Source organism: Salvelinus sp. IW2-2015, linkage group LG6.2 (genome assembly GCF_002910315.2).
Source record: "Salvelinus sp. IW2-2015 linkage group LG6.2, ASM291031v2, whole genome shotgun sequence".
Taxonomy (NCBI): Eukaryota; Metazoa; Chordata; class Actinopteri; order Salmoniformes; family Salmonidae; genus Salvelinus; species Salvelinus sp. IW2-2015.
Window position 1 is genome coordinate 7,176,842 of NC_036846.1, and position 23,988 is coordinate 7,200,829.

Sequence of the window (23,988 nt, forward strand, 5' to 3'; positions counted from 1 at the left end):
CACATTCAAGCTGTCTACTTATACAGTTTGACGCATACGTTCGATAAATCCAACATATGCACTGCAACTGCCTCTGCAACGCAATGCTGCAAGGCAAACGCAGCTTTTCATTGGAAATGAATGTAATGCTTGTGTACCAAAATGAAATGACCCTGTCGGCGTGGTATATGCATCAAACTCTATGCGTAAACGGCTTGACATAAAGGGTAGCAGAAGGTGAATGTTTGAACTTTTGTTGCACATACAGTACCAGTCAAAAGTTTGGACACACCTACTCATTCAAGGGTTTTTCTTTATTTTTACTATTTTCTACATTGTAGAATAATAGTGAAGACATTACAACGATGACATAAACAGTGGCAACCCATCATTCAGGGCATTTAGGGCAGAGCACTTTTTTTGCATGTTATTTTGGCATTAATATGTGTCACATATGTCAGTTTGCAAACTATGTAAAAAAAAAAGAGAGTATATAATTGAATTAATAAAGCCGCATTCAAACATGGTCTCTTTTTGGTTTTCTTGAGTAACTCAGCTCCAAAATGCAGGTGTTTCAGCCTAGCTCAGTGGTGGTGGGGCGAGCCAGAAGAAAATAGAAGTATTGCTCCTGATTGGCTCAGTGTTCTGTCACTCATGGAGACACTACCTCACAGGCCAAGTCTAAGTGCTTAGTAAGACATCCCAAAACATCCCAAAATTTCAGCCCTTTGAGTCCTGCCATAGAGTTATATTATAAGTGCCCTTCCAAGAAGGCTCAAGGTCATTGGCCACAGATAAAATGACATCAAATCACGTGATATGTACAGTAGCTTTGATTGGACTGATCATGTCAACATCTTACTTTCAAAATCTTAGCTAGCATTCATCATCATGAATCAAGTCTACAATCTACTGGCAAATCCTTTTTAATCTTTGTCATATGAAGAGAATTAATGAAGAGAATTTATAGATAAAATGTATTTGTGCTCATCGGCCATTGGACATACCCATTACACAACAAGTTGGAAATCGCAAATTCAACAATGAGTGGTTTGGAAGTAATCAGTGGCTAACTGCAAGCATTGCAAAGCAATCACTAGCCTTCTACTTAGTGGAGTGGCTGAGGTAAAGACAGTTACAGGTAGGATATTCGACGGAGTTTCGCCTGTAGTTTTCCTTACGTCCACCAACAGCAGTTACGGACCGTCAACATAGTGACAAATCAAATTTAAATAGCTCTTTAACCATTACTCCTAACACTTTCAAAACTGGTTGTAGCTAACCCGATGGCATAGACGCACATTGCACATCCTTTAGTTTGTCCATTTTCATCTCACAAGATTTAAAAATAATTCTTCAAAATGTAGAATTTCAATAGCTCCTTGGTGACCTGGTGACTTCAAACATGGTTCAGAATGTCAACTCAGTGGGCCAACACATTGCACATCCTTTAGTTAGGCAATTTTCATCTCACACATTTTTACATGAATTTTTCCAAATGTAAAATTTCAATAGCTCCTTGGTCATGTGACCTGGTGACTTCAAACAATGTTCAGAATATCCACTCAGTGGGTCTACACACTGCACACCCTTTAGTTTGTCTATTTTCATCTCACATGAATTTTTCCAAATGTAAAATTTCAATAGCTTCTTGGTCATGTGACCTAATGTTCCTTGACTACCCTTCTATATTGCACACTCTTGTTTGTGTACTGTAAAATCACGCGGTGTAACGTACATTTTTCATAGTTTCAAATTTGCAATAGTTCCTTGGTCATGTCAATTACACACCTAAGAAGCATGCAGTGGATATACACCCATATTGCATAAACTCTAGTCATGTATCTTCTATATTGTTGTACATTAATATTAGTTTGACAATTAGGGGGTTCAGTCCCGTGTTGTTTACCCTTTTCTTTAATATTTATCTACAATAATTGGTAGTTCTAAGTACTTATTTCCGTGTTTTTTTTTATTTTTCCACAGTATTTAACAGCGGTACACAATAGGATAGAGACAGATAATATCTCCTTTCGTCGTTAATATCAACCATAAAGGGCAAAGTACGAGAGTCATGCTATTAATTGTCCAAAGCAGGGATGGAGAGTGAGCTAGTTAGGTACAGTGGGTTTGCTGGTCAATACATATACTGAACATGTAACCACAGTAATGGTGGCCAGTAAATCAATGAATAAAAATGTAATATTGACAAATTAAACAGAAATTGTAGACCTTTAATCTTTTCCATGTCAACAGACACATAACTTCAATTATGTATGAAACATTTCACAGAGTTAACTTTCTCTTTATCCCTGGTTGATGTACATTTCAGAGCCTCTTCAGTGTGGATGGGGTATAGCATACATTTTCAACAACAAAGACTGCACTTCCAGTTTGTGTTCTTTACTTTGTTGAACTATTTTGTCTTCATTCCTAGTTACAGCACATGGAACCACCGTTGGCATGCAAAACATTCAATCTAAAACAAAACAAAGCGTAACACGTTATAAATAATATAAAATATCAATGCAGTATGACGAATGATGAATTTGCCACCCATTGTGTTATATCATAAATTGTCTTACATGCCGTCACTGTTGTCAAAATATTATAAACATGTTAAATAAAGTTACTAACCCAGTCAGTCTTTGGGCCACATCCAGGTTCTTTATCAGTGGCACACATGAAGCAGTTGTTGGCTTTGTTGAACTCTGAAATCATAGGCATGAACTGAACATATGGCTGTCCCACACAACTACATAAAAATAAAGAATTTACATTTACTTTGAATTAAATGTCATTACATACCAGACATTTTTAGTATATCCTCAGCCATTTCTTTTCGCAGTTGCTCCATGTGTTTTTGAAGGTTCCATATCAATTTGGGAGGGGATGTTGGGGAAGTTCTGTACAACTTACTTGCCCATCTACACCAAAAAATAAAATAGAGTTTTGACCTAATTGTCACATAACAGCTAACCATTCATTATTGAAAATATAACTATCAAACCTGCATTACAAAGACCCCGCAGCTGAAGGTGTCCTGCTGCATGGTGTGAGTTATTTCCCCTCCTTTCCACTTTATGTACACCCAGTTGTCTTTTCCATGGCAGGATCTTCTCATTTTGAAGTATTCTCTTTTTTATGTAAACATAATGGAATTATGATTTAGTTATAGGCAAATGAATACACAAGCCAAATTTGGATGCCGTTTCCTTATCAGTATAATCTAATAGTAATTTATTAGTAGAGGTAATTTCCTTTATACCCCATTCTACATAAACAGCCTAAATTATAGGCACTGAACCATTTATAGGACAATAATAAAAGTAGTATATAGGATCCAACCCTATCACAGAGTGAATAAATGTAGAGCGTTTGTAGACTTTAAGAAAAAAATATTAAGTGACAGTTTCATCAGTATGTGCTTAAAGAAAGTCATATCACAAATGACAGTGCCCACCAAATCTATGACAATAGAGAATGAATTGTAAGCACCAAAGTGTGTTTGTCAAAATTATATCTGAAAATGTCAGTTGTTGAACATAATACTTCTATTTGCAATAGCAATTTATGATATATGCAGTTGAGGAATATTCCATGTACCAACACTACATGTAGGATGGACATAAGACATTCAAACATACAGTATTTTTTTATTTCAGCTTTATTCAACCAGGTAAGCCAGTTGAGAACAAGCTCTCATTTACAACTGTGACCTGGCCAAGATAAAGCAAAGCAGTGTGACACAAACAACAAAACAGAGTTACATATGGAATAAACAAACCTACAGTCAATAACACAATACAAAAGTCTATATACAGTGTGTGCAAATGAAGTAACACGGAACCCAAACCGGCTGCGCGCGTGCACCATCATGCGCTATGGTGCATAAATGTATTTTGTCCCCCTACACCAAACGCGATCACGACACGCAGGTTAAAATATCAAAACAAACTCTGAACCAATGACATTCATTTGGGGACAGGTCGAAAAGCATTAAACCTGTATGGCAATTTAGCTAGTTAGCTTGCACTTGCTAGCTAATTTGTCCTATTTAGCTAGCTTGCTGTTGCTAGCTAATTTGTCCTGGGATATAAACATTGAGTTGTTATTTTACCTGAACTGCACAAGGTCCTCTACTCCGACAAATTAATCCACACATAAAACGGCCAACCGAATCGTTTCTAGTCATCTCTCCACCTTCCAAGCTTTTTCATTGTTGAACTTATATGGTGATCGGCATCTAAACTTTCATAGTATTCCGACGACTACCGGCAAAACAGTTAATCTTTCAATCACCCACGTGGGTATAACCAATGAGGAGATGGCACGTGGGTACCTGCTTCTATAAACCAATGAGGAGATGGGAGAGGCAGGACTTTCAGCGCGATCTGCGTCAGAAATAGAAAGGAGTTCTATTTTAGCCCAAGGCATCGCAGACGCTCGTTGGCGAAGGCGAGCAGTGTGGGTTCAATAATTGAATAACATGGATTTCTAAATTTATTTTGCGACYCTCGCGCACGCGACGTGTCGGTCTGGTCAGCATGTAAGATTAGGGAGGTAAGGCAATAAATAGGCCGTAGTGGCGAAATAATTAGAATTTCGCAAATAAACACTGGAGTGAGATGTGCAGAAGATGAATGTGCAAGTAGAGATACTGTGGTGCAAAGGAGCAAAAAATATAAAAAATATAAATAAAATAAATAACAATATGGGGATGAGGTAGTTGGATGGGCTATTTACAGATGGGCTACGTACAGATGCAATGATCTGTAAGCTGCTCTGATAGCTGATGCTTAAAGATAGTGAGGGAGATATGAGTCTCCAGCTTCAGTGATTTTTGCAATTCGTTACAGTCATTGGCAGCAGAGAACTGGAAGGAAAGGCGGCCAAAGGGGGAATTGGCTTTGGGGGTAACCAGTGAGATATACCTGCTGGAGCGCGTGCTACGGGTGGGTGCTGCTATGGTGACCAGTGAGCTGAGATAAGGCGGGGCTTTACCAAGCAAGGACTTATAGATGACCTGGAGCCAGTGGGTTTGGCGACGAATATGAAGCGAGGGCCAGCCAACGAGAGCATACAGGTCGCAGTGGTGGGTAGTATATGGGGCTTTGGTGATGAAACGGATGGCACTGTGATAGACTGCATCCAATTTGCTGAGTAGAGTGTTGGAGGCTATTTTATAAATGACATCGCCAAAGTCAAGGATCAGTAGGATGGTCAGTTTTACGAGGGTATGTTTGGCAGCATGAGTGAAGGATGCTTTGTTGCAAAATAGGAAGCCGATTCTAGATTTCATTTTGGATTGGAGATGCTTAATATGAGTCTAGAAGGAGAGTTTACAGTCTAACCAGACACCTAGGTATTTGTAGTTGTCCAAATATTCTAAGTCAGAACCGTCCAGAGTAGTGATGCTAGGCGGGTGGACAGATGCGGGCAGCGATCGGTTGAAGAGCATGCATTTAGTTTTACTTGCATTTAAGAGCAGTTGGAGGCCACAGAAGGAGAGTTGTATGGCATTGAAACTCATCTGGAGGTTAGTTAACAAAGTGTCCAAAGAGGGGCCAGAAGTATACAGAATGGTGTCGTCTGCATAGAGGTCGATCAGAGAATCACCAGCCGCAAGAGCGACATCATTCATGTATACAGAGAAGAGTCGGCCCGAGAATTGAACCCTGTGGCACCCCCATAGAGACTGGCAGAGGTCCGGACAACAGGCCCTCCGATTTGACACACTGAACTCTATCAGAGAAGTAGTTGGTGAACCAGGCGAGGCAGTCATTTGAGAAACCAAGGCTGTTGAGTCTGCCGATAAGAAGGTGGTGATTGACAGAGTTGAAAGCCTTGGCCAGGTTGACGAATATGGCTGCACAGTAATGTTTCTTATCGATGGCGGTTATGATATCGTTTAGGACCTTGAGCGTGGCTGAGGTGCACCCATGACCAGCTCTGAAACCAGATTGCATAGCGGAGACGGTACGTGGTATTCGAAAAGGGGACCATCTTAAACAGCTAAACCAAAGGGACCGTTTTTAGATTTACAAACTACAGGCCACTAAGTACCCTGGTTTAAATGAAGATATGGATTCCCCACCTTTCCTGTAAGGTTGTGATAGGTCCATTTTCTGTTATCTAATGGACATTTTGCTCTATTGCCCTCAGCTATGTTTAGACTGTTGTTGTCCATGTTTTCTGTGTTCTAGTGTACTATTGAATAGATGGTTCTCTGTTAGTGGAATTAAATGATTCCTCTAATATACTCATTAATTCAATTCAATCTGTCTATTTATAAGAATTTGAGAACTTTAGAGAACTTAGCAGACAACTCAAGATAATGAAAGACCTCAAATGTGACCCACAGCCTTATCTAAACATCTCAGGGCTAAGTTGGGTCAGTTCAACCATAGTTTAACGACCCTTTCTGCTTATTTTATGACCCACAACACAAATCTCTTTTCACCAGGCATGCAGAGTTCAATTTGTTATAGTTTTATCTAAAGCTAGAATTTGTTTTAACTATTTATTAACAAAATTCCTAACATTCTCCTATTCTTGGAATTTTGGCACCCAGTCATATTTAAGGTTAGAACTACCTTTCTAGGCGTTCTGATGCTTCTAGCTTTGAATTGAATTTTTTGATGACCTATCTACATTTCACTTTTTAATGTGTATAGTATTGCTTACTAGGTGTTGTCCAATGAATTCTGTAACCACTCCCTCTTCAAACCAGGGCTGATTGCAAAAAGCTGCTCAAAAGAGGACATTGTATTATAATTTTTTTGTACTCCTTAACAAAGACCATGCAGCCGAAACACGTCTGAGTTTTTAAACTTTGTTTCCATTGAACATGCCATACATATAAAGGCATTTTAATTAATTATATGAAGAGTGCCTTGGTTGTTTTTGATAACAGTCCATCATTACATTAAGACATGAAGGTCGGTCAATGCGGATAATTTCAAGAACTTCAAAAGTTTCTTCAAGTGCAATCGCAAAAACCATCAAGCGCTATGATGAAACGGGCTCTCATGAGGACCATCACAGGTTAGAAATACCCAGAGTTACCTCTGCTGCAGAAGATAAGTTCATTAGAGTTAACTGCACCTCAGATTGTTTCCCAAATAAATGCTTCACAGAAATCAAGAAACAGACACATCTCAACATCATGTGAATCAGGCCTTCATGGTCAAATTGCAGCAAAGAAACCACTACTAAAGGACACCAATAAGAAGAGACTTGCTTGGGCCAAGAAACACGAGCAATGGACATTAGACGGGTGGAAATCTGTCCTTTTAGTCTAATGAGTCCTAATTTGAGATTTTTGGTTCCAACCGCATGTGTCTTTGTGAGACAGGTTAAAGGATGATCTCCGCATGTGTGGTTCCCACAGTGAAGCATGGAGGAGGAGGTGTGATGGTGTGGGGGTGCTTTGCTGGTGACACAGCCAGTGATTTATTTAGAATTCAAGGTACACTTAACCAGCATGGCTACCACAGCATTCTGCAGCAATACACCATCCCATCTGATTTGCACTTAGTCCCACTATCATTTGTTTTTCAACAGGACAATGACCCAACACACCTTCAGGCTGTGTAAGGGCTATTTGACCAAGAATGAGAGTGATGGAGTGCTGCATCAGATAACCTGGCCTCCACAATCACCCGACCTCAACCCAAATGAGATGGTTTGGGAAGAATTGGACCGCAGAGTGAAGGAAAGGCAGCCAACAAGTGCTCAGCATATGTGGGAACTCCTTCAAGACTGTTGGAAAAGCATTCCATGTGACGCTGGTTGAGAGAATGGCAAGAATGTGCAAAGCTGTCATTAAGGCAAAGGGTGGCTACTTTGAAGAATCTCAAATATATTTTGAATTTTATTTGTTTAACACTTTTTTGGTTACTACATGATTCCATGTGTGTTTTTTCCTAGTTTTGATGTCTTCATTATTATTCTACAATAGTAAAGATAAAGAAAAACCCTTGAATGAGTAGGTGTGTCCAAACCTTTGACTGGTACTGTATATCCAGATGATGCTGSTTACCATTTTGTGCAAAAGCAATGTAGGTGTGGTCAAGGCATTAAATTTGATACGGAGTTCCCATATATGCATCAAATTCGTAAGCAGCGAAGCAGTGTGCTGAGACATATCACTTTATCAGAAGTGACTTGCAAAGCTGCTGCTCTTCTTTTTCTTCTTCTTCTTCTATGGTATATTGGCAATCACACAATTTGGATGGAAACAGGATTACCCCAAAAAACGGAACTACCAAAAAAGGACAAAAAAAACCTACCAAAAAATAAACGAAATCAGATAACTTTTCAGTTAAAAATAAAGAAATAAAACAGATCAGATCCCTACACAGGCTCAAGGGGAAACTAGGAGGGCGGGTCTTCCGGTGCCATTACCCCTTGGAAGTCTTCAGATGTGAAATCAAAAACTTTTCTGCCGCAGCCACAATAATGTCCCGTTTCTTTGACTTCTTTGAGACTTGTGCTGTACAGTTTATAACTGTGGCAATGAATGCAACAAAATCCATCTTTTTAACACACTTTTGTCTGGCAGAAAACATTTACTACAGGCTGTGGTGTTCTACTACCATATCTTCACTAGCATCACTTGTTTTCTCAGTTCTTATAATCGCCTCCACATAGGTAATTTGATTTACCGCTCAAACTTTTGCCACCTCAATTTCCTTCAACCTTACAGGGCACTCCAGGAACTCATGATCCTGATCCCCACCACAATTGCAACACCGTCATCCTTCTACTCACCGTTCTTCAATATACTCTGTTCGTCTGCACACATTTGAAACATGGCCAAATCCTTTACAATTCTTACACTGCAGTGGTTTGGGGACAAAAGCTCTTACAGCGTATCTTACATAACCAAGCTGCGTAGGTATTTGCTCTTTATCAAAAAACAACAGGGCCGACAGGCTTTCTTCTTTTTCTCCATTCACCCAGTGGGTCAGACGCCGGGCACCAACCACACCAGGAATTATCTTCAGGAATTCAAATGGAACATCCGTCGTCACCCCTGTGATGACTCCTTTGACTGGTACTCCACTCCGAAGTTCAGAACACACTTTTGTTGTCTGCATTCTTTTAAGGCCCACTGCAATCTTCCTCTGCTCTTCAGAAATACAATTAATCAAAACAAGACCACTCCTGGTCACTGTGACAGACTCCACTTTTACAAGCGCATACTTCACCATTTTTGACACCTCAAACGGGTTTCCCACATATGGATCCTTACTCAACAAACGCATCCCAACAAAAAGCAATTCATTATCATTTACACACGTATCCTCCACTCCAATTTTAGACAATTTCCTTTTTGTTCCAGTTTTTGATACTACTGTTGTCCAATCAGAACATTCATCTTCACCAAATTTGCTCAACGCGCTGCTTAATTCGAACTCAGCATCCACTTCCGCCATCTTCCTCTCATTCGCGAGACCATCTCTGTCCCCCGTCCAAACCTTCGTTTGATCACATGCTTTTCAAACAGTGTGTCGCAAAATGCGAAATCCCACTGAATTCACCGTGGTTCCAGTGCTTTCTTTGATTCTAAGCTGCCTGGACACCTACTTACAAACATATATATATACTATATAAATGCAACATGTAAAGTGTTGGTCCCACGTTTCATGAGCTGAAATAAAAGATCCCAGAAATGTTCCATAGAAAAGCTTATTTCTCACCCCCCAAAAATTGTGAGCATCTCTCCTTTGCCCATACAATCCATCCACCTGACAGGTGTGGCATATCAAGAAGCTGATTAAACAGCATGGTCATTACTGTGCTGGGGACAATAAAAGGTAACTCTTAAATGTCACTCAACAAAATGTTACACCACAATTGGCATGCTGACTGCAGGAATGTCCACCAGAGCTGTTGCCAGAGAATTAATGTTAATTTCTCTACCATGAGCCACCTCCAATGTTGTTTTAGAGAATTTGGCTGAACGCCCAACTGGCCTCAAAACCACGTGTAACCACACCAGCCCAGGATTGTTTTTAAATAACATTTTATTTTTTAGGAACTCAGTCCGGCTTTCAACTTACTCTTGAAAGTTGTAATAGTAGAATGCACAAGGTGCAATTTTGAAATTGGGTAGGGCATAATCAGTTTTCCTCTTGTCATTGCATACCTTAGAGCTATTTATAACTTGCCAGAAATGTCCAGATCAACTAGCCCATGACAGCTAACGTATCTTATCTAGGTTTTTTAGCCCAAAGATTATGTTATAATGTTTGAGGCACTTATATCACATGAATACACATTAGACATGGCAAAATATATACAATTGCAAGAAAATTAGCTGTAAAACTGCAACATTTTCTCTGACATGACAAAATGTGTAGAAGTAACCATACAAAAAGATGTGACGTGCAGAATGTTCCCCAATGCTGGAAGCGTGGTCTGAGGGAAAAGGTTTGGGAACCCCTGGTTTAGCAGGTTGAGTAGGGAACTATGGCATATTCAGGGACATGAGGGTAGGAGGTCGAAACCCATTGAAGGTACACTTGTTTTTTTTATGTGAAACCACACTTTCTGCACTGTTGTTCAAATAATTAGTTGTATTTAGTATAGTATACGCGTCTGTTTAAGCACCCTAAATAATGCAATAGATATCGTTTTTGAAAAAGAGTAAACTTGAAGGCAAAAAAGGGGAGAATGATGTAAGATGCAAATCTGGTATTCCAACTGATTATAGGCTACTAAAGCCAACGATTTACTGCTGCGCCACGGAGGTTTGAAGAAAACAACGGATAATAAAAAAATCAAAAAAATCAAATAAATCACATGCGTCTATGTATTGCTGACCAGCAGATGTCACTCATGTGCATTTTGAACCGATAATGATAAAGCTCTGAAGATTGAACCGTTTTTTGGCACACTTTGGTGAAAGCTCCGAAGCATGCGGAAATCCTCGGGTTTCCCAATACTATGCTCTGGCACTGTCGCTCCCAGAGGAACTCGGAGGAGGCGTGGGAAACAGCAGCGTAGGCCTGGGTTGACGTTGTCGCCATTTTAAATGTGGCAAAGGTTCACTTACTTAATTTCTCAATAATTGTCCTGTGCATAATCAACTATGGTAGTATTCCTTACACAACGTCACTCTCCTATAAAATGCTATTACACCGTAATTCGCACACGCGCATTATTGTAATGACTTCCTATGAGCGTGTGATAGAGAGCGCAAGTGACAGCATCAATAGCGGAAGTTTCTCTCGTCCTCTCCAATCTCGTTCTAACCAAACACTTCTCTCCAGCAAGCCTCACATCCAGCGATCAAAGAGAGAGAGAACTAAAAGGTATTTGATTTTACATCGTTTTACATCATTACTACGTTATAACTACCAGGTGGGGTTACAGTCACGGTTGATGGCATGGCAAGGAGTAGATAGGGTATCACTTCTGCTTCAAATGAAACAACTTCATCTGCTGATGCTGTGGTTAGAATTCTGTAGCACCACACTATGTATGTATGTATGTACAGTTGAAGCAGGTAGTTTACATACACTTAGGTTGGAGTCATTTAAACTCGTTTTTCAACCACTTCACAAATGTCTTGTTAATAACAAACTACAGCTTTGGCAAGTCAGTTAGGACATCTACTTTGTGGATGGCACAAGTAAGTTTTCCAACAATTGTTTGTAGACAGATTATTTCACTTATTATTCACTGTATCACAATTCCAGTGGGTCAGAAGATTACATACACAAAGTTGACTGTGCCTTTAAACAGCTTGGAAATTCCAGAAAATTATGTAATGCTTTAGAAGCTTCTGATAGGCTAATTGACATAATTTGAGTCAATTGGCGGTGTACCTGTGGATGTATTTCAAGGCCTACCTTCAAACTCAGTGCCTCTTTGCTTGACATCATGGGAAAATCAAAAGAAATCAGCCAAGACCTCAGAAACAAAATTGTAGACCTCCACAAGTCTGGTTCATCCTTGGGAGCCATTTCCAAACGCCTGAAGGGTACCACGTTCATCTGTACAAACAATAATACGCAAGTATAAACACCATGGGACCACGCAGCCGTCATACCGCTCAGAAGCAACATCTCAAGACATCAGTTAGGAAGTTAAAGCTTGGTCGCAAATGGGTCTTCCAAATGGACAATGACCCCAAGCATACTTCCAAAGTTGTGGCAAAATAGCTTAAGGACAACAAAGTCAAGGTATTGGAGTGGCCATCACTAAGCCCTGACCTCAATCCTATAGAAAATTTGTGGGCAGAACTGAAAAAGCATGTGCGAGCAAGGAGACCTACAAACCTGACTTAGTTAAACCAGCTCTGTCAGGAGGAATGGGCAAAAATTCACCCAACTTATTGTGGGAAGCTTGTGGAAGGCTACCTGAAACGTTTAACCCATGTTAAACAATTTAAAGGCAATGCTACCAAATACTAATTGAATGTATGTAAACTTCTGACCCACTGGGAATGTGATGAAAGAAATAAAAGCTGACATAAATCATTCTCTCTACTATTATTCTGACATTTCACATTCTTAAAATAAAGTGGGGATCCTAACTGACCTAAGACAGGGCATTTTTATGAGGATTAAATAACAAGAATTGTGAAAAACTGAGTTTAAATGTATTTGGCTAAGGTGTATGTAAACTTCCGACTTCAACTGTATGCATGTATGTTGCCTAGATTGTAAAAGGCTTTAAACATCCTAATTTCTAATATACAGGATGAGTATTCTGTGTCACACTTGTACTTGCTTTCATTCTGAACACAAACAGTACAGACACACACACACACGTGTGCACTATATTGTAACTGAGACCATTGTCTCTCCTCTCTGTTCRGTAAGGTAAGATGCTGAGTGCGTCCACCCCGACCCAGACGCCCCCAAGCGGAGAGGACAGTTCTGGTTCTGACAGGGGGTCAGAGGTCAGTGTTGGAGCTCCAGCCACAGAGACAGACCGCTTCGGCTTCATCCTGGGGAATGGATCCACTGCTGGGTCAGTACTACGCAGATCTTCTAGCTCAGCAGCACTGAAAAACATTTTTTGACCATTCTCTGTCTCTCTGTTTTTCTAAAAGATTGATTAGTTACGATAAGAGAAACAAACTGAGAGAATGCATTTCTGGTGAATAAAATACACTAAAGACATCCTATAGCTTGCAACTGAATGCAAAAAACACAGTTATGGCAGGAAAGATGACAGTTCAGCATCAGACAGAATTGTTTTTCAATAGATGCAAGTACAAATGGGCCTTAACCCAGGTAGAATCAGAACACCAATATAACAATCACCTCCTACACTCTCTCACTCACCCTGTGTCGTTGAACATCCTGACCCGTTGCCATGGAGACAGTCGCACCGCCACCTTGTGGTTTTCCTGTTTCCTGTGGGTGTTTTCGTTCTCTGTGTCAAGAACTGAAGGTGCAGTTGACTCATCTCAGTAAATTTGCAGATCATTTGGTCCACAGAAACAGGATAGAGCGAGCCATCGTGAGAAGTTTGTTACCTACCCGAGAAATATACTGACTTGGAAATGTTATGACAGTTTTGTTTAAAGTGTTTACCTTATTCTGCTGATGATATGTTGGTTAGGAGTGAAGGCCCGCCCCCTGAGCTCGTTAGACAGAGAGAGGCCAAGTGGATCAACATCATAAGCCAATGGGATCGTGTCTTACTAAAAAAGTCCAGCAAGGTGTGTACTTTTAAATGTAACCTTTTCTGGAACACCAGACCCAGGTGTTTACTCTGGCATGACCGTTACAAACCCTCCACCCGTCTCTCAGGTCAAAGAGCAGTGTCAGAAAGGCATCCCAGCATCCCTCAGGGCTAAGTGTTGGCCACTGCTGTGTGGCGCCACAGACAGAATGCGCCACAACAAGGACCTCTATCAGGTAAGAGAGCAACCACCTCTACAGATAGAACCAACAATTAGAACCTTACTGTTCCATTTGCATGATATACTTACTGTAAATCTACAAATATTGCAGAGTAAAACCTAGTCATCAGGTAAATCTCTCCCCCTTTATCAGACTCTGGACTCCAGACCCGCACTACAGAGCTGGGTGGACATTATAGAGAGAGACTTAGACCGCCAGTTCCCCTTCCATGAGATGTTCCTCTCCAGAGACGGCCATGGGTAACAGAGCCTCATAATACTACATATGGAATGATGACATACTAAAACACATCTTTCTCCATCTTGTAGTTTTGTATAAATATTATCTAGAGCGTTATCCCGTCAATGTTTGATTCATCAGAGTGTTGTGTTGGTTGTGTGGGCAGACAGCGTGGTCTGTTCCGGGTGCTGAAGGCCTTTACTCAGCTGAAGCCTGAGGAGGGTTACTGCCAGGCCCAGGGACCTGTAGCAGCTGTACTGCTGATGAACATGCCTACTGAGGTACTGTTACAATCACCATGTTATCACCAGTGATCCTTCATCATCACGTTGAAAGGACTGGACCTTCCATCTCTCTTAATACCTTTGCTTTCCCCTCCTATAGCAGGCATTCTGGTGTCTGGTGCAGATCAGTGAACAGTACCTCCCTGGCTACTACAGTCCCCTTCTGGTAAGATGATGGCTCTACACAGTTACTTTACTACACATGATCAATTTGTGATACAGCGTGCTCAACAGTGTAACGTGCATATATTTTTCATAAGTAAAGGGTTTGGATGTTGTAACATAGCTGAATAGCAGCTCTCCGGACACTTGTCCCTCTAATGTTGTCGGTAGGAGGGGGTTCTCTTTGACGCAGCCATGCTGACCAGGGTGCTGAAGAGGACGTGTCCCGCGGCTCACAAGCACCTGCAGAGACACGGCGTGGAGCCTCTGATGTTCGCCACCGATTGGTTGATGTGCCTGTTCACACGCCACCTACCCTTTAACACCCTGCTCAGGGTCTGGGACCTGTTCTTCTGCTACGGTCTGTACCTGAATAAGGGACTTAATCAATCCATCATCTATGGTCATATTTATGCATTCTATCAATCCTCTATCTAATCTACCTATTCTTATTTCTTGGCCCTTCTGTCCACACAAGATTGAAAGAATCTCTCTAAGAGGAGATTTGATTCCTCCGTTTCCCTCCTTGTGTTGTTTTTATCCCCCCTCCATCAGGAGTGCGTGTGTTGTTCCAGGTGGCGGTGGTGTTGGTGCGCAGGGCTCTGGGCCGGGTGGAGCAGAGGGAGGCGTGCGAGGGCCAGATGGAGACTCTGGAGAGGCTGAGGGGTGTGAGGGAGCAGGTGCAGCAGGAGGACGATACTTTCATTGCAGAGGTCAGACACCTGGCCTCAGGACCGATACGCATGTACACAAGTTATACTTGAACTATCTTACCATGTATATAAATACACACACTTGTGTGATAGTAGATAAACCCCCACTTTTACCATCTCCCCCCGTATCTCCCTTTCACCCCCACCTAGGTGTGTTCTGTCCCCCTGTCAAGTAAGGATCTGGAGAGGCAGACGGAGAGAGAGCTGGAGAAGTGGAGAATGGAACGGCCCGCCTCCACCTTTGATCCCCGGGGTCGTTGCCACGGATATCGGATGGCGTGGGCGAGGGTTCAAGAGAGGGAGGAGGAGAGGAACAGGAAGGAGAGGGAGAAAGGGAACCTGTCCCTCCCTCTGATTCGCTCGCCCTCCCTCCTCTCTCTCTCTCCCTCGCTCCTCCGCAAGAGGTGGATGACAGGGAGTAGGACAGACATAGGGGAGTGGGAGGGAGAAGGCAGAGAGGTGAGGAAGGTCTCAGAGGAGGTGTGGGAGGAGAGAAGCGAGGGAGGGAATCTGAGGAGAAGAAGTGAGATGGATGGTAGTCCAGTGAGGGCTCCGGGTGTTCCACGTCCACCTAGAGAGGACAGGGCCCCAGTGGAAAGGAGAGAACCGTTAGAACACAAAGAACCCTTAGAACAGGAGGACAGAAGACAGAAAACTCAGCTGACCCCAGATTCAGACGGAGAACCTTCCCAGCAGCGTCAGCTCACCTCTGACCACAGCGTCACCTCACAGGGCCAGGGAGAGGAGCAGGGGGGTTTCAACCAGACACCGGTCTCTGAGCAGCACAGCGACAGACAGACACAGGAAACTGATCACAGTAAAGACACCATGCAAAGACAGGAAGTACTGAACAAACAGTCAACAGCGAGTGCAAATATCATCACAGTGCATATAGCGACAGAGACGAAGGGTGAGGCAGAGAAAAGCAAGGAGACAGAGACACATGCAGAAGCAAAGACAGAGGAGGAAACTGCTCCACACACACACACAGAACTGAAGACATACACAGAAGCAAAGACAGAGGAGGAAACTGCTCCACACACAGACACAGAACTGAAGACATACACAGAAGCAAAGACAGAGGAGGAAACTGCTCCACACACAGACTCAGAACTGAAGACATACACAGAAGCAAAGACAGAGGAGGAAACTGCTCCACACACAGACCTGAAGACATACATTGAAGCAAAGACAGAGGAGGAAATGGAGGCAGAGGTACAGAAAGGACTACACACAGATAAAAGTGTAGAGACCGAGACGGACATGGGGTCAAAAGAGACAGCGACTCAAACAGATGTGAATACAGACACAGAGACAGCGACTCAAACAGATGTGAATACAGACACGGAGACAGACACACAACAAGAGGCAGATGTAAACTTGGAGGCAGAAACAGACACGGGCTCACTGACCGAGAGAGACAAAGGCACTGACACAGACACACACACCGACAAGGAGATACAGGCACGTACAGAGATCCATTCACACAAAGGGACAGAGACGCACACAGATGAAAAATCTGAGGCAGAGAGAGAAACGGCGTTAGAGACACATACAGAACCAGAGAGACAGGAAGAACACGAGTCAGTGATGCACATAGAGGCAGACACAAGAGTAGAGGCAGAGACAGACTTGGGGTCACAGATTGAGGCAGAAACACAGATGGACAAAGAATCAGAGATACAGGTAGATGTATACATAGGGATTGAGACGCGCACAGAGAAAGCCACTGACACAAACACAGGGATAGAGACGACCATGGAGTCTCCACATGACATTCAGAGACACACAGAGACAGCAAAGACAGAGGTACAGTACACAGAGCCCTCTAGCATAATACCAGCCAATCAGAGCCAGGTTTCTCCAGAGTTGACATCTACTACTGAGCCTGCGGAGGAGAGGGACTCATCAGAACAGAAGCTTCCTGAAAAAGCCCAGAGTCCAGTCACCATCCATCCAGGTCAGGAGACCCAGAAAGTCAGAGAGAGTGAAGGAGAGAAAGCCTCAACTGACATCCTTCCACCATTACATCAGAGGGAATCACTGACAGGTGACTTCCCTCACATACCTGACAACCCAAAGTCACAAAGTCAGAGTGAGTCTCCCCCTCCTGCAGACTCAAAGGCTGACTCTGGCAACTCGGTGTCCACACAAATTGATGTCTCGTCCCAAAGGACTACGCCCTGTGATGGACCGTGGGCAACCCCTTCCGGAGACTTCCGGCTCTGCAAATCCTCCAGCTCCCGAAGGCTCACCCGCAGGCTCTCTGAGGATCTCTTCACTAACCCCAACCAATCACAACCCACCTTCACACAATCCAATCAATCAAATATAGGCTTCATTCAGTCCAATCAACCACAACCCACATCTCCCATTCAGGTACCAAAGCACCCAGAATCACCCAAACGAGTGACAGGGAGCAACCCGGACACTGTCCCACCTCAGACTGGGCCTACCGACACCCCCAGGCTATTTGGTCTCTTCCGCAGGCTCAAAGGGGAGCAACCAAGGCAGGACAAGGAGAAAGGGGAGCACAAAGTCCCCATTCCTCAAATCCTGATCCAGGACTTCAGTGATGGGACGGGTGAGGGGAGCACGGTCAGGGGGGAGGAAGAGGAGAACCTGAGCTCCAGAGAGAGGAGGAGGAGACGGAGGGAGCAGGAGAGGAGGGAGAAAGAGGAGGACAAGTTACAGAAGAAGAGGGAGAAGGAGTTAGAGAAAGAGAGAAAGAGGGAGAGGAGGAAGCCTCAGACGAGGGGGAAGAGTTTTCAGGTGCTACACAGCAGTGTTCCCCTTCCTGGAAACAGTGGCTCACAGACATTTGGTTCCAAAAGAAACTCAACTCCATCTATGGAGACATACTTTTAACAAGKAAGGAAAGAAATAGACATACTAAAAGTTTTTACAAACCACAAAAATTACCATAAAGCATCTCATCCAAGTGTAGACTTGAAGAAGAAAAKATTTAAATAAAACGATTTATATTTTCAAACTCAGGGGGGGAAAAAAGTTTTTGTTTTTATTCTAGAGCTTGTGTACATTGATCATTGACATGCCATCATAAACAGGAAGTACTTGTTGTCCATTTCCTCATAATTCCAGAGTCCCCAGTGTGATATCATGGTCCAATAAAAAGTCTGAAAGTCCCATCACTGTCCCTCAGATGACCTACTGAGCGCAGACTTTCTTCTCAAAGCTGCAACGGTCATTAGAACTAGAAAGGTCTGGATTTTTTCAAATCCATATTCGAAAAAATTATTCCAAGGGTAAGACTCTGCATCTAATGTGATTAGTCTTCAGATTAGACGCATACCTTTTTTCATCTTTTTAAATATCTCTTCGCAGGGATTCTATAAGTGGGTTTCTCCCAAACACACACACACACAAGGCTTCAACTCCACCACCCCAGGTCACGGCAATGATGCTTGGGTGTCGTCCTCGCTGTCACTGGCCAGCACTTCCTGGCTCTTGATCGTCTGATTGGTCAGTTGAGAATCAGAGGGACAGACTGACCCGAAAAAAAGCGAGCGGAACTGAGCGGGAATAAAGAAAGAGAGGGGGAACGGGGTTAGTTTTACATTGATCCCAGCAGTTGTGTAAGTAACAGCAAGCCCTTTAACAACAAAGCTCACCTTTTTATTTGGAGGTCTTTCAGTGTCCTCGGTATCTTCCTCCTCCTCCTCCTCTCCTCTCTCTAGACTGCGCATGGCTGCAGATGGCTGAGTTGTAAGCGTGTGATTGGACGAGGGGGACCGGGGCGCAAGGGCATCGGAGGGACCCGCTAATTCACTGGTCTCCATGGCGATGAGATAAGAGTCAATGTCGTCAGTCATAAAGTCGTCAGGAGGTGGCGGCGAACGAGCTCTGGGGAGAACGGAGAGGATTCTGGGTAAAGAACAGGGCCCTGTACAAAGAGGCATGACTGTTCTGAATGTTTGACAGTTAATGTTCAATTACCGTTTTGTGTTGTTGTTATGGTTACAGAGGTTGGAGTCATCAGACAAAGTGGCAAGCACGAAGTTCACCTCCAGAACACTGTCTGTTACACTTAATACCACAGGACTGACAAAAACAGAAATTAATGCTACACGGGAAACAAAATATCCTTATACCTTCATATTGGTATGTGTGAGTGGTGAATATGTATCCTAACCTGCCTGGCTCATCAAAATACATTGAGACTGGGAGACCTGTGGATTCTGCAAACACCAGCAAGCCCTGAAAGACAACGCAACGCTTTATTAAGTGGCCTGCTATGATGCCTTCAAATCACTTATGACATAGCATGCCAGATTATAAAAACGGAAATAACCCATTTAACAAGTAACATAACCCTACATACCCTCAGCTCCTTTAGGCAGAATGTGATGCTGGTCTGAGCTCCGACAGCAAAGTGGTCAAACTCATCAGAACTCAAACACAGTTCAGTCAGCATGGCTTTGGATTGCTCTACGAGAGAGAGAGAGAAAAGGAGAAGGAGGGGATTAAAGTTACTATCATTTTGCTATACAGGGTTATTGACTTATTGAAAAATACCAAATAAAAACTACACCGCCAACACTTCAATAGTGTAGAAAAACAAAATGGTTTCTCCTCACCTGCCTCGTCATCTACATGGTTCCTGAACCACACTCGTTCTCCACTCACTGACACACTCACCTCTTCCAGAGAGGGAGGGAAGTGCAGCACCGTGTCAACAAGCAACCTGGAGGAAAGAAAGAAGGAAAAATCAAAGTGATGCATAGGAGGTAAGATGACAGGAGAAGAACACTGAAAGAGAGAGAGAGAGAGAGAATGTGCTGACCTGGGCTGGGCGCGAAGCATGTTGGCACAGCTCTCTTTATCAAACACGGCCTGCAGACTCTCACTGTCCTGGAATGACAGGTTGTGTGTCTTCAGCAGCCCTACAGAATGCAGTGTGAATGCGGTGTGAGGAGGTTTAAAGTGGTTAAAACTCCAGATTAAACTGTTCTGTGGTTATTTTATGGCACTTTAACGGTCTGTACCATGTTTGCAGTGCAGGGTGAAGGTGAGACGACTCGTCTCTCCATCCAGTTCAATGTGACACTTCTCTACTGTCTTCTCCAGAGACGACAGGGACCTGAACACAGCCTGCACACACTGAGAGAGGCAGAGAGGGAAGAGAATAAGTAGACATTACAGATATAACAGAAGAGTATTAAACTGTAGATAACAGAAATGTGTCAAACAGGGTTGGCTCAATTCAAATTGAAGGCAGTCAATTCAGGAAGTGGTTAGAATGAAAATTCAGAAGATAAAAATGATATATATATCATTTCTATTTTTTATAAATAGCTTATACTTTTCAGTTTATTGAGAAAGCAATTGAAAATAAATGCCCTTATTTATGATTGAATTGTAATTTTAGTTTACTTCCTGGATTGACTGCCTTCAATTTGAATTGCGCCCAACCCTGGGGTCAAAGCAATGTGTCAATGTACCTTGATAGCCATCTTGCAGCGAAAAGCATGTCCTAAGGGAATGGTGTACCTGTAAAAGAATGGAAGCAGCCATAAGTAGTGTACCCTTTCTTTCTTTCGCATTCTCTCTCACACACGACACACACACACACACACCACACACACACACCACACACACACACCACACACACACACACACACACACACACACACACCACACACCACACACACACACACACACACACACACACACACACACCCTCCCCATACCTGCTGAAGAAGAGTGGGAAGAAAAGGAAGCACGCGTAGGCTGAGCGGGATGAGTTCACTGAACGCAGAGCCAGCTGTGAGACAGGAAAGAGAAACTTTACAACTTCAGCCCAATCCCTGGGCCTCAATGATGTCTTGGCAACAATATTGTAGAATTTAGTGAGAATGAGTGTCAATGTATTTTGGTATGCATATTAAAGTGTGCTTGTGTGTGTATCATGGTAACTCACCCCATCCTCCTGTGGCTCCAGGTACAACTCATCACCTATCCTGGACAGAGAGTGGATGGCCTTGGCCAGCACTGTAAAACACAGACACACAAATCATCCCAATTTCATTCAATAAAAAGGCATGTAGCTAGCTAGCTACAGTACCAGTTAAAAGTTTGGACACACCTACTCATTCAAGGGTTTTTCTATTTTCATTTTTACTATTTTCTACATTGTAAACTAATAGTGAGGACATCAGCCAGTGATTTATGTGATTTATTCAAGGTACACTTAACCAGCATGGCTACCACAGCATTCTGCAGCGAAACGCCATCCCATCTGGTTTGCACTTAGTGGGACTATCATTTGTTTTTCAACAGGAAAATGACCAAAAACACACCTCCAGGCTGTGTACGGGCTATTTGACCAAGAAGGAGAGTGATGGAGTGCTGCATCAGATGACCTGGCCTCCACACTCACCCGACCTCAACCCAATTTAGATGGTRTGGGATGAGTTGGACCGCAGAGTGATGCAAAAGCAGCCAAGAAGTCCTCAGCATATGTGGGAACTCCTTCAAGACTGTTGGAAGAGCATTCCAGGTGAAGCTAGTTGAGAGAATGCCAATGAGTATGCAACGCTGTCATTAGGGCAAAGGGTGGCTACTTTGAAGAATCTAAAATATATTTGGATTTGTTTAACAATGTTTTGGTTACTACATGATTCCATATGTGTTATTTCATAGTTTTGATGTCTTCACTATTATTCTACAATGTACAAAACCCTGGAATGAGTAGGTGTGTACAAACGTTTGACTGGTATTGTAGGTGGTGGTATAAAATGTCTTCTTCAATGTCAAATGGGATAAGTACCTTTCACGTTGCCCCCTGTCACAACACAGTCCATGTCAGGGAGATGACAGTACTTGTTTGAGTTACAATGCAGGTGTACAGATCACACTTTCATAGTGCCTGGACAATAAGGGTATGTCAGTCAGAGACATATAGCTACAGTTACAAGGGTTTTCCTGGCTACTCATCCCTCACAGAAAGCTGACAAATATCAAAGTGACTCTCTGTTTGATAGCAAATGATCAGTGAGCAAAGGTTGCTCCAGTCACTTTTGAAATGGGTAACGTTAGCACTTGGCAACATGATTGCAGAAGGAAGCTAGCCAGCTACAAATGTAATTCCAAAGGAGTAACGTTATATTACTGGCAAATTAGCAAAGTTATTTACTGACCAAAGATTGCTAGCGACGTTATAACACCAGTTCACAATGTAGCTAGCTAAGGGTACTTGCTGCCTGGATAGCTTGTTAGCTAACAGGACCAGCTAACGTTAGCTAGTTGAGTAAAGTGAAATCTGTTTAGCTAGCTAGCATTTTAGTCAGAAACTATKATTCCTGCTCGATTGGCTATATGCAGAAGGCTTGTGCATTATATTGGCCATTAATACTATTCACTAACCTCCATAGCTAGCTATAAATATACACAGCAAAGTGTTGTAAATACTCACTTTGTTTACTTCAAAGCCGCCATAACGCGCGTCTTTTCGACCGACCAATGAGAGAAACGAATGGGCGTGTTCTTGGTGATTCAGCGCCTGCCCATGTAGTGATATGACTGGATCTTCGGACAGCTTCCAAACAATGCTGGGTATCAAGTCTAACCGGTAAATATTTCATTAGAGAAACTGGTCCTATCAATTCACACACTCCACAGCTTTCAATTGGGGGTTGTAACTATACTAAACAAAAATATAAACGCAACAATTTCAATGATTGTTCTGAGTTACAGTTCATATAATGAAATCAATCAACTGAAAAAAGGTATTAGTCCCTAATTATGTATTTCACATGACTGGGCAAGGGCGCAGCCATGGGTGGGCCTGGGGGGGCATAGGCCCACCCACTGGGGAGCCTACCCAGCAATTCAGAAGACGTTTTTCCCCACTTAAGGGCTTTATTACAGACAGAAATACTCCCCCGTTTCATCAGCTGTCTGGGTGGCTGGTCTCAGATGATCCCGCAGGTGAAGAAGCCAGATGTGGAGGTCCTGGGCTGGCATGGTTACACGTGGTCTGTGGTTGTGAGGCCGGTTGGGTGTACTGCCATATTCTCTAAAACGACGTTGGGGGCGGCTTATGGTAGAGAAATGAACATMAAATTATCTGGCAACAGCTCTGGGTGACATTCCTGCATTCAGAATACCAATTGTACGCTCCTTCAAAACTTGAGACATCTGTTGSATTGTGTTGTGTAACAAAACTACACATTTTAGAGTGGCCTTTTGTTATACCCAGCACAAGGTGCACCTGTGTAATGATCATGCTGTTTAACCAGCTTCTTGATATGCCACACCTATCAGGTGGATGAATTACATCGGCAAAGGAGAAATGCTCACTAACAGGGATGTAAAAACATTAGTTTTTTTWAAATACTATTTTTGTGCGCATGGAACATTTCTGGGATCTTTTATATCAGCTCATGAAACATGTTGCATTTATATTTTTGTTCAGTGTTGATTCCTTAATTAATAACATATAAAAACACTTATTTGCAGAGAAGATCTCAAAGATGTTCAAAACATGGTCAAATGTCTGCTAGAAGAACAAAAAGGATTTTGTAAATGTATCACAGATATATCTTCGTGTGGAACAGTAGAAGCAATGTCTTTCCTAATTTGAGGCCAACTCCTTTTTCTGAGACAAAAATGCTCCAAAAAACCCCTCCTGACCACACTGTTCAGAGAAAGAGGGCATGTGCCAGTGTACACGTGTGACAGAAAGACCGAATGAGAGAGAGAAAGAGAAAGAAAGAT

At 42.6% G+C, this 23,988-nt stretch overlaps 2 protein-coding genes across 3 annotated transcripts; one reads left to right on the plus strand and one right to left on the minus strand.

The window, feature by feature from the left end:
- Window positions 1-11,224: 11,224 nt before the first annotated feature.
- tbc1d10c (TBC1 domain family, member 10C) lies at window positions 11,225-18,245 on the plus strand. Its single transcript, XM_023990013.2, has 10 exons — window positions 11,225-11,303; window positions 12,819-12,969; window positions 13,567-13,666; window positions 13,758-13,865; window positions 14,004-14,110; window positions 14,257-14,371; window positions 14,475-14,540; window positions 14,708-14,897; window positions 15,092-15,249; window positions 15,400-18,245. The coding sequence occupies exons 2-10, from the start codon at window positions 12,824-12,826 to the stop codon at window positions 18,115-18,117; spliced, it is 3,708 nt and encodes a 1,235-aa protein (XP_023845781.2). The 5' UTR covers window positions 11,225-11,303; window positions 12,819-12,823; the 3' UTR covers window positions 18,118-18,245.
- Window positions 18,243-22,770, minus strand: rad9a (RAD9 checkpoint clamp component A). 2 transcript variants are annotated; one of them, XM_023990014.2, is made up of 13 exons: window positions 22,685-22,770; window positions 22,040-22,138; window positions 21,191-21,261; window positions 20,961-21,034; window positions 20,712-20,760; window positions 20,256-20,370; window positions 20,054-20,153; window positions 19,848-19,954; window positions 19,592-19,698; window positions 19,403-19,467; window positions 19,207-19,311; window positions 18,882-19,113; window positions 18,243-18,782 (listed from the first exon to the last, which is right to left on the minus strand). In XM_023990014.2, exons 2-13 carry the CDS (start codon window positions 22,071-22,073, stop codon window positions 18,660-18,662), a joined length of 1,182 nt encoding a protein of 393 aa, XP_023845782.1. In that variant the 5' UTR covers window positions 22,074-22,138; window positions 22,685-22,770; the 3' UTR covers window positions 18,243-18,659. The 2 variants fall into 2 exon arrangements, with proteins under 2 accessions (XP_023845782.1, XP_023845783.1); XM_023990015.2 differs by lacking the exon at window positions 22,685-22,770 and adding an exon at window positions 22,636-22,654.
- Between the last annotated feature and the right edge of the window lie 1,218 nt (window positions 22,771-23,988).

Bases quoted from the DNA above. Each gene is read 5' to 3' on its own strand.
- rad9a (XM_023990014.2), bottom strand. From the start codon at position 22,073: ATGGACTGTGTTGTGACAGGGGGCAACGTGAAAG. The intron at 20,154-20,255 runs GTACAGACCGTT...TGCATTCTGTAG, and splicing joins CACCCTGCACTGCAAACATG to GGCTGCTGAAGACACACAAC. The intron at 19,312-19,402 runs GTTAGGATACAT...TGTTTTTGTCAG, and splicing joins TATTTTGATGAGCCAGGCAG to TCCTGTGGTATTAAGTGTAA.
- tbc1d10c (XM_023990013.2), top strand. From the start codon at position 12,824: ATGCTGAGTGCGTCCACCCCGACCCAGACGCCCCCAAGCGGAGAGGAC. The intron at 13,667-13,757 runs GTGTGTACTTTT...CCCGTCTCTCAG, and splicing joins TACTAAAAAAGTCCAGCAAG to GTCAAAGAGCAGTGTCAGAA. The intron at 13,866-14,003 runs GTAAGAGAGCAA...CCCCTTTATCAG, and splicing joins ACAACAAGGACCTCTATCAG to ACTCTGGACTCCAGACCCGC.